Source organism: Brassica rapa, chromosome A07 (assembly GCF_000309985.2).
Source record: "Brassica rapa cultivar Chiifu-401-42 chromosome A07, CAAS_Brap_v3.01, whole genome shotgun sequence".
NCBI classification, from domain to species: domain Eukaryota; kingdom Viridiplantae; phylum Streptophyta; class Magnoliopsida; order Brassicales; family Brassicaceae; genus Brassica; species Brassica rapa.
In genome coordinates, this window is record NC_024801.2 from 5,075,280 (window position 1) to 5,086,300 (window position 11,021).

Sequence of the window (11,021 nt, forward strand, 5' to 3'; positions counted from 1 at the left end):
ATATACATAATTTATATATATAGATTAATCTTCCAAACTTAAACTATTATATTTTATATGAATAATGTTTTTAAATAAAAATAATTTCTGATTTAAAAAAAAATAAAAACAACAAATGGTTATTTTCAAATAATGGATGTAATTTACATTATACTATCATTTAACAAGTATTAGATACGTTTTGATATATCATTATTTTCTATTTCCAGAAAACAAGAAATAGTTAAACATCAATATCATCTAGGTTAAGTATACGAACATCACAAATTCAAACATCACAAAAAATATTTACATAAACAATATTCAAAACAATAGTTATATACTTAATCTTTGAAAATCAAAGATATTTTTGCTAAAATTGTACTTACCTGGCCAAAGAGATCAACCATCTTTTTACGGATCAATCGATTGTTGAGCATGTGGTCGATCCAAAAATACTCTGCAGTTTAATTAAATATCTAAAACATTTATTCCAACACTCAACATATAGTTTTGCTAAATATGATAACTAGATAGCCAACAAAATTACAAAAAAATATTTAAATAGTAAAAAATATGTTAGTGTAACGTGTTAAAATTTAAAAACAAATTTTAATTATGACATGCATCTTAACATTTATATAAATATATATATATATATATATCATAAACTAAATATAAATGATTTAACAACTTAAATTAGAAAAAAATAAAAAATCCCGGGCGTAGCCCGGGTTAATCCCTAAGTTTGAGTTCGAGAACAATTAATATCAATAAACCCTTAAAACCCCAAATTAAGTTATTTACTTATCATACCTCAGAATATACATAAATCTAGCTATATTCCCCAACTGTTAACAACCTCAAATCAAACCAATAGAGCAATTACCTTGCTCACCAATTCATTTACTGCTTTAAAACCTATTAATCTAGCTTTAATTCAAAGACTATAAATCTATTGTGTAATCCTAGAGTCTCTGTGGATTCGATCCCTAAGTACTACATCTGAACCTCTTATTTGAGAGAGTAATTTATTCCTTAGGGTAATTTGAGTGATATCATTAAGTGACGATGACAAAAAGAAGTATATGATTTACAAGAGATTGAAAAGCTTATGAGGCATAATTGGAAATTTAAGCAAGATCAATTTCTATGCCAAAGGTACGGTACCAAAGACAAGTAGTAGTGATTCTAACGTGTTTTGATTGAATCAACTCGCATCATATCACGAAAACCAGTATGTATAATTATATATACTTTTACAAACGAAGAACAAACACATTTAGAAAATAGATAAAAAAGTATAATTAATGAATATAAAATAAAAGCTGAAGAGCAAATGCAAATTCAATCTTTAATATTTAGGAAGAGAACATTCCTTGGGGAGCTTGTTATGGAACCTTGCATAATCTTGGCAATAATCATAAATCAAATGGTACTTACTTACCCATTTAAACCATCTCTTTTGCACTCTTGTCAAAGAACTGAATTCATTTTTGTTCCACCAATTTTCATTGTTCTCTTCGTTACACAATGTTGGGTTGCCTTTCCAAATACAAGCATCTATCTTGTAATCCCCAAAGGATGCCACAAATGGAGCCTTTGACCAATCAACTTTCTCATGCCCACCACTTGTAGCCCAGCTCTCACCGTTCCATAGACTCACTTTTATACTCATAGGTTGCAACCTTGGATAGGCTACTCCTTTCTCTGAATGGTTTCTGTATAGTCTTATCGGAATTTGATCCACCATAAACCTAAAACCACCCCTCAAAACATCATTTTTACGCATCTTACTTCTTAGAGTACGTAGTGAAACAGATTTTGGCTAAAGAATCTTACACAATTTGGTGAACGTTCCACAAGATGGAATAGGTGTGAAAGTCCTTGGTTGGGTCAAACCAGAGATGGATCCTTTCTTCACGATTGTCAACTCCATCGGCATAGATATTAGTCTGAAGAATATAAGGCTGCCCGTTTACGTTTCCCAAGAATTCAAAGTCTATCTCATCCCGGTTGGTCTGGTCCGAGGACATCTGATCAAATGTTTTAAAGATTAATCATAAGATTATCATTATGAGATTTACGTATGGTGGTTTTGATTTTTTCTATATATATATCCAGCACAAACTTGTGCCTCTTTTAATATGTTCTTTTTTTTTTGTTTTTGTAGAGAAAGGCCTAAAAGTTTCTCCCAAAATCTGAACAAATATATTTGCTAATGCTCTGGACCAAGTCTAAACATTGGGATGGATGAGAGAGAGAGAGAGAGAGAGAGAGAGAGAGAGAGAGAGAGAGAGAGAGAGAGAGAGAGAGAGAGAGAGAGAGAGAGAGAGAGAGAGAGAGAGAGAGAGAGAGAGAGAGACGGGCCTGAGTTTTATGGGGCCCCAAGCACATAATACATTTTTGGCCTTTCAGTAACTTATGTTTGAAAAAAAAAAAATCATGTAGCACAAATTCGAACAGGCGACCTTGAACCTCTGATTTTTTCAAAGATCAGTAGAACTGGCTGCGCTTTTGTCAAAATTGTTGGCCCTTAATATAGTTATAAACTTCAGGGCCCCAAGCATATGCTTGATCAGCTTTTAGCCAGGCCCGGCCCTGGAGAGAGAGAGAATGTTTCTTACATAATAAGCAACCACGGTTCCTTGAGAAGGTCCAGGAATTAGTTTGATCTTCATATCTATTTTTCCGAACAAGAACGTCTGGATGGAAGAAAAGGAAGCTCCTACGTATGCATATGAAATCGAAATATATATAAGTTATGGATAATGAATACAAAGTCAAAAAGAGTTTGTGACGGTAAATGAGCATATTATTATGTACCAGATTCTTGATCAAGCTTAAGAGTTCTTGATCGACCATCGCTGGAGGTGTTAACGTGGGTTGGAGACCATGTGACGAGGAAGTCCTTATTAAAATCTCCGGATGAAACAACGGACGCTTCTGAGACCCGTAATAGCAAACTTGAGATTAAATAAATTAGAAGTACAAATGATTTTGACCGCTTTACGGACGTCATTAAATTATTAAAATGCACGAGATTGAGTTGGACGTCTGATCAGGCATCAGTATATATACATTTTATATTCCACGAAAAGTGTTTGAATGGATTGTGTTCATATACAAAGAATATCTTTGAGGAGAAGCAAAGAGAATACATACTTACGTCGGAATATTTGAAGGCTTTGTTTTTGAAGGAAAAAAAGAATGTTTGTTGTTTACTTCATAGCAATTCATAGTTAAATTATATGTTTGCTTTTGAATATTTGATATAGACCAAAATTCAGGCATGAATTAACTCTATTTGTGAGTTTAGAACAATAACATTGATAAATCTTTTATAATAATATATCATAATATAATATTAAATTATAATTCAATATTTTAGTTAAAGGTAGACGAATAACAAGAGTTTACAATATCATTGATGTAATGTTAAAGACCCTGGGGTAAAAAGAGTTATATTACCTTGGTACATAGAAATGGAAGCAGAAAAAAATATTATTATTGTTGTTAGGGAAGTTTACTAAAATGACACAAATTGATTGAGTTATTACTAGAATGACTCATATTTTTTGAAAATTATTAGAATATTTTTTTGGTCGAAATGCCCCTGCCCAAAAAATTATTACGAAAATACCCTTACATCTGATCGACGGCAGATTTATTTTCAAAAGAATAAATCTATCGAATAATATGTTTGTTTATAAAATCTGTATGAAAAAATAAATCTACCATTAAAATGGTGACAGACTTTTTTTAAAACGTGAGATTTGTTTACACGGCAGAGTTAATTGTCCGATTTAAATAGAAAATAGATTTTTATGAATATATCTGTCAAATGAGGTAGCAGATTTGTTATGAATGGTAGGTTTTTGTGGTCAACTTATTTTTTTATGTTCGACTTATTTTTTTACGGCAAAGTTATATATATGATTTAAAATTGTTGGTAGATTTTTTGTTTATATGGTGGCAGACTTTTTAATTTATGTTGTGGAAGATTTATTGACGGAAATTTGGGTTTATGTATATCAGATTTAATTTAATATCTAATTTTGATCCGGTTTACATTAATTTCAAATCTTGTTTATTTTTAGGTTAAATAATATCAGAATTAGGTAATTTTTGGTACTTGTCATCATCTCTTTTATCTTTCTTTTTTTCTTCATCAAGTTATTCTCTTTCGTGGTGGTTTAATCACTTCTATAGAGATAATGAATTTGTTTAGAGATGCTCAAAGCAAAAATAAGTTTAAGCTACCAAAGCTAATTAAAAATAGTATACTTAGCACCACGAACTGTCAAGCAATGCAGACAGTTCATTATATAATATTAGTGAGTTTCATAGTAATCAGTCAATATTCAGTAGCATGTAAATGTGATAATCGATCATTGATTTCAACAAGAAAATAAACGAAACAACTCGGCTACATGAATGTTACATGTTGAGAAACAGACGACATAACTAAAAGAAACAAGAACAGATTATTATCTAAACAAGTTTCCGCATTCCTCATACAAGTATAACATTCTCTGGCTTAGCTCTTCGCACGTCAGCTCGTGATTATTTATGTTTCCCATTTGAAGATGCAAACTGTAGACGAGCCTTTCTCCATGAGACCTAGAAGATGAAACATCAACAAGAACAAACCCATCTTCTTCCGAATCTGGGCAAAGCATAAACCGGAGGACATATCATAGAAGCACCAAGCACTGTCAAGCGATGCAGACACAGAGTATTTATTCGTTGCATGGACAGTGACAGCTCGCACCTGAGAAGACATCATTGTTTTAACGTTATAACAGAACAAATGCAGGTAAAATTGTATGCGACTGTTGCCTAAGTTCTTCATTTTCATCATTATAAGTTTAAGTCAACTTTTTATGGGGACATGTAACACCAGGATCACTTTATATCAGTTTTCAAAGATGATGACTTTACAAGAACCAGATTTCACAGTAGCTGCGTGAGCAGCAACTAAAAAATATCTAGACTTTATATAAACAGGTTCATTATCTCTAAACTAGGAATTAGAGTCTACAAACTTTCACAATCAATAAAACAATAATAAAACAACCTGTCATAACCAAATTAATTATGGAACAAAAAAAACAGGCTATCGATTTCAAAGGGGAAGGAATGTTGAAATTGGGATTTAGGGTTTTTGAAACTAAACGCTCAACCAAACAATATGTTAAAAATGTGTAATAACAACTTGGAATTGGATAGATTTAGCACTTACAATTTCAATTTCGTCGATTTAAAAGGAAAGACAAATCGGACCTAGGGCTTACACGACAGGGACGATGACGACTTGGCGAGGAGGTGCCAAAATCAACCACGACAGCATCGGAGTAGATATTTCCGGAGTGGGATAAGGATGACGGCGACTCTCGATTGGAGATGGCTTCACCTCCAGTTTCGTCGACGTCGTGACTCGTGAGAGAGACCCGAGAAACTCTTTTCTTCTTTTCTAATTTAATTTTTGTCGTCACCTTCTTTTCTAATTATTATTATTTTTATTATTTAACCTATATTTTTCATTTTTTTAACTTACTATAAAGGCAAACTTGTAGTTAATCAAGTTAGAAATGGGTTTTTGGTAAATTTGCTAGTATCTCATTTTAGTCTAGTAATTAAAATTTAATATGAGTCATTCTAGTAATTTTTAGATTAATTAGAGTTATTCTAAGTAATTTTTCTTGTTATTATTATTAGTCATTTAGGTGTATAACCATAAAAGGGTTGGTAATTAGGTAACTGACCATGTTGTTTTGACAAATTATGAGAAAGGTGAATATTCCATTTATACCCCTAATACTAGGTGGATAGCATTAGCTGACATTCTCTGTGCTCATGTGCTTAACATATGCTCCCCTATTAGCTACTAGAGAAAGACGTACTCCACACAAGCAATGATGTCTGAGATTTGCTATTTTCTACACGCTTCTTCATCGGGAACTCAAAACGCTTAATTGGTTCTCGACTTACTAAAAAAAAAGTAAAGTTGAGGTGGTCATATCCAAGAGCTACCGAAAATATATATGAAGTGTGATTATTATGTCCGTAAATGAGAGTAACATGTGTTGCTCAACTGGTGGTTTATGTTGCATTGCAGGTATATGTGAAGAGCATAATTGATGAAGATCCAACCCGACCATTGGATGAGAGTACACTCGGTTGGTCTAATGATGTGGAAGATGTTGGGGTGGACAATCTAGTGAAGCTTATAAATCAAGGCTATAAGTTTTGTGCCTCTATGTTTAAAGGTGGAGTGACAAAGGCAGATGTGCAGAGGATGAGAGGGGATGCAAAAGAACGAGGTAAAGAGAAGAAATGTAGAAAAGCACCAGTGAGACCAAGCGCTGTAGATGGAGGAAATTGTGAAGCTGCTGCTGGTTTGATGGATATGATAAAGCCGGATCTGATGAGGATTGATGGGAATGTGCCGTCTACAATGAGAGCCGTTAATGATATGATCACAAAGATAGGAGTGTAGCATGGGGCCATAAAAACAGAGGTGGGAGAATGGATGGAGAAAATAAAAGAGGAAATTCAGGGGCAGATTAGCTTGGCTCTTAAGGAAGCAGTAGGAACATCAACACATCCTCCAGCAGTTCCTATAGTCACACCAACTGCCCCGAGAAATCTAGTAGGTGGAGGAAGTGTAGAGGATGAGTTTTATCGGAATACCATTCGAAACGTTATGGGAAGCATCAAACAGTACACGATGCCTCCGCGCCAGAACATCCAGGTTCAGGTGAGTATGCAACTAACTAATTTACTAATAATGTAATTCTCGGGTAATGATTTAATAGAATATTTGAAACAAACAATTAGGAGGTCGGCGTTGCTGATGGACGTCAAAACGTTGGAGCCGAGGCCAACGTCACTATTGATCCACAGAACAACGGGACTGCTCTATCAGCATCGAGCCACACTCATATGAGGAAGGATGGAGTCAATGAGATAAAGGTCAGTTTGTAAGCTCATGGTGTCTTACTAGATATAGGAGATGGTGATTGAGATTTTTTTTGTAAAAACTAAATGACATAATTATGGTTACTAGGTACCCGACAATGCGACAAATGAACAAGTACCCGAAATTCCTAGTTTTTCACTCGGTCTCACTCAGCAGGAGAAGAGTCCTTGTAATGAGCAGTTAGGGACAGTAAGGCTAGCTGCAGATCTAAATGTTGCGCATGACGAAGGCGAGGAGAATGTGGAGGGAAATAACGTTTGTAGGAAAAGAAAGAGACAAAAAATATTTCCCTCCAATTTAATGGCTGATTACGAATGTGGACATAACATAGTGGGTCATGGTCGTCAAGCCCCTATGTTGCTGTTTGTGTTGCCAGACAGTGAAGTGACTATAACCAAGTTCCAACAATTAGGGGAGAAGCTTCTCAGCTCATTGTAAGTTAATCATAATCTGTCTATGTGAGCCGGATTGTAATAACTAAAACCTACTATTACATATATATTGATATCACTCAAATTACCCTAAGGAGTGATTTATACTCTCTCAAATAAGAGGTCGAATTGTAGTACTTAGGGATCGAATTCACAGGGAATCTAATCAGTTTGATTAAGCTAGGCTAATAGTTTATAAAGTAGTGAATGCAATGCAGTTTGTTCAGCTTGGCAAGGAGTTTGTTTGATGGAAGGATGGTTGCTAGATCTATAGTTTCTATTCAGGTGTTGGAGATTATAATCCTATAGATGCTTAACAGTTGCATGCATGATATATTAGAGCTCAACTCCTTAATCACAGTGATCAGCGATGGAAATGTTTCACTGGTTAACTAACTAGATCTTGGATCTCAACTGTAGTCTTTTGATCACAAGAAAGTGTCGATCGATGATCCTATAGGGATATCGATCGATACACCTTTCACAATATCGATCGATTGTCAGATGACAATATCGATCGATAGCTTATAGTTAAGCCCTAGGCTCATGTTGATAATTCTCACTAGTCTCCTAGATCAGCGGTTAGCTCTCTCTAGCAGTCCTAGCATGACAGATTAGATTCAGGACAGGATGATCAAGGATGCTTGACACATGCAAATTCTTAGGTTCATGTTCTAGTTAGCAAGGCTAAAACAAGCATTAGGAACAATCAATCAATGAATATCACAACTTAGCAAATCTATAGTTGGGGCTAATCCCTCTAACCTATTTGAACCCTAAACCTAACAGGTTGACCTATTCAGACATGAAGTTTGTCACAAAAATCATAGATGAATAGATGAAAAGCATAAATAATATAAAACCAAAACAATGGAGTTCCAAGAGGACTCTAAAGGAATTCCTCTCTTCTCTCCTAACTAAGAACAAGAAACATCGAAAAGCCTCGATAGCATAGCCGTCAACAATGGCTTATAAATAACATTAATAGGGTTTCTGGTCGTCCAAGGGTATTCTGGTAATTTAAGGTTGCTTCTAGGCTTCAGTCGGTCATAAAATATACTCGGCCCGAATTCTGGCATCCATATCGATCGATCGACATACGTTTTTCTTCTCCACAGCTTCTTCTCGCGAGGCAGAATGAACACTTCTCAGTAAAACGGGCATAACTTCTGCTACAGGATGCTGATTGACCTCAAAACGGCGGAATTGGAAATGAAACGCAAAGCTCTATATTGTGTCAAACGATGAACTCAATCTAACGTTGGAAAGGTCTCCATCCATAGCTAGACATTTGACGCGTCTATGCAGTTCAGCACCTCAAAAGGCTCCAAAATCACCATATTTCTCCAGAACGTACCTGAACCTGTAAATACTCTAAATAGACTCTATATAATAGTAATTAGTTATTAAAACACTTATAGACCATGGCTGAAAACTGGATAAAATCCATGGTTTATCAACTCCCCTAGACTTACCCTTTTGCTTGTCTTCAAGCAAAACAAACGGGCAGCCTCTCTGAAAGAGGTTTGAAAACAGCAGGGACTCACATGATTTAAAACTTAGAATCATCACCTCTACAATATTGTAATCCACATCTAAGAAGTCCTAATCACAAAAGCACATTATACCATATCCTAGCTTAGCAACCAAATTCACCTAGCCAACAACTTAGCAAATCTTGTCTGACATTCCCCTCTACCAACCTCATTTCTTGACATAAATAAAAGTGTAGGCTTTACCTTGGGAGTATCGATCACATGATGCAAGGATTTTCAAACAAGTATCTGGATCTGCAGGTAAAAGTTAGTTCATATCCTTTCTCCCTACTAATTTCTCTCTTTAGTCAAAATCTGCTTATATTGCAAGATTATTGACCAAGATTGGACAGGCTTCCATGAATCAAGCCTTAATGGTGGTTGCCACCAGGTCCTATTCACTTCTTTTTGACCTATATCCAAGAATTCATGTGAATCGAACCTTGATGATTGCCGCCACCAAGTCCCGTTCGAACTCTTTTTGTTGGAATCCTTATGAAGCAAGCCTTAATGGTTGTAGCCACCAAGTCCTGTTCGGATTCCACCTAACTAACACCTATATATATAATTTATTTTTTATATTTTTCTTTCTTTTTCGTTATTTATTATTTAAAAAAAAATATCTCTACCTATAAATCTAGGATCGAAATAAAGAGAGAAAAGGTGATAAATCTACACAAGGCTTTACCTTCCAGACTTGTTTGAAGAATCTGATCCCATGTATACCAAACCTCAAGACAAGCAGTTGTGTCAGGTTTAGTGTTGGAGGTCAGCTTTGGTTCTTTCAAACAATCTCAGCAAGTGTGAATAGTTGACAGGTTGATCCACTTTAGTATCGTTAATATTATCTGCAATTAGTAAGTCTAGAATGGTGCTAAATAGTGGTTAGATAACAAGCAAAAATCTAATAAGTTCATTATCCCTTTCTTGACTCAATAAAACTTTTTAAAACATTTTGATAAGACTCATGAACACACTAATATCAGTCAACATCCCCTCAGGCTTAAATTACACTGTCTCCAGTGTATATCCAGTCGGAGTTATGGTAATAACATAAACATAAGTACATAATTTAATGAGTAAGAACGATAACCTGCTCAGTGTCGATCGACACAATGAAGTGACAATCGATCGATGTTGATGAAATGCTGTCGACTGATAGCGACATGGTCTCTCATTGGTCGATGGCTAGAGCAATCATTCGACACAATGAAGAGACAATGGATCGTTGGATCTGAAGTGCTATCGATCGATATCGAGCTGGTCTCATCGGTCGATATGCTGAGGAATCGTCTACTCGGATCTTTTTTTCTTCTAAATAGCTAACTAAAGCACAATATTAGTAGAACCTCCCCAAAATTAAACAACACTGTGACCAGTCTTATACAGTCTAAGATTGGTGGGGAAATAAATTATAAGGACAATATGTAACAAGGAAAAACGGTATACCTGCTTTTGATGTGAGTGTCGACCAACACAGTTAAGCGGCGATCAATACTCTTGAAGCTTTGTCGATCGACACATTTAAGTGGTGATCGATCGATGCTAGTGATGCTCTGTCGATCGATGCTGCGCAGCCATCGTCGAACCTCTTGCAAACTCGTCTTCCTCAGTTCTTTTTCTTTTACCTAACATAAATAAAACACTACAAGTTAGTAATAGATAACTAATAAAACCAATTCAATTTTTTTTATGAACAGTGACTGCTACAGTGTCGATCGGTTTCCTTGCTACAGTGTCGATCGATTTCTTGCTACAGTGTCGATCGGTTTCCTTGCTACAGTGTCGATCGATTTCTTTGCTACATTGTCAATCGATGCTACAGTGCCTCTGCTATAGTTCGGTTGCTACAGTCCCATCATTACTGTTCATCCTTGTTTTTTTTAAACTGCAATAAATAAAAACTTGAATCAGTAACAATCTAAACTAAACTGAAAGAAATTACCTAATAGTGGGTTACCTCCCACTCAGCGCTTTGTTATAGTCATTTAGCTTGACTTTGGATATCTGATTTTGTCCAGATGAGAATGAGAACATGCTCCAAAACAAGTATCAAGGTCTGCTCTCTGAAGCTTTATCATTCTTGTGTGA

At 35.3% G+C, this 11,021-nt stretch overlaps 1 protein-coding gene across 1 annotated transcript; it reads right to left on the reverse strand.

Moving 5' to 3' along the window:
* Window positions 1-1,201: 1,201 nt before the first annotated feature.
* On the reverse strand, window positions 1,202-3,411 carry LOC103847929 (probable xyloglucan endotransglucosylase/hydrolase protein 10). The gene is made up of 4 exons (XM_009124942.3): window positions 2,806-3,411; window positions 2,607-2,707; window positions 1,822-2,015; window positions 1,202-1,736 (listed from the first exon to the last, which is right to left on the reverse strand). The coding sequence occupies exons 1-4, from the start codon at window positions 2,999-3,001 to the stop codon at window positions 1,334-1,336; spliced, it is 894 nt and encodes a 297-aa protein (XP_009123190.1). The 5' UTR covers window positions 3,002-3,411; the 3' UTR covers window positions 1,202-1,333.
* Between the last annotated feature and the right edge of the window lie 7,610 nt (window positions 3,412-11,021).

Excerpts from the sequence above, each read along its gene's own strand:
- LOC103847929 (XM_009124942.3), bottom strand. The coding sequence starts at position 3,001 with ATGACGTCCGTAAAGCGGTCAAAATCATTTGTACTTCTAATTTATTTA. Across the intron at positions 2,708-2,805 it reads TAAGCTTGATCAAGAATCTG|GAGCTTCCTTTTCTTCCATC; the intron begins GTACATAATAAT and ends ATGCATACGTAG. Across the intron at positions 2,016-2,606 it reads GAACCGTGGTTGCTTATTAT|ATGTCCTCGGACCAGACCAA; the intron begins GTAAGAAACATT and ends ACATTTGATCAG.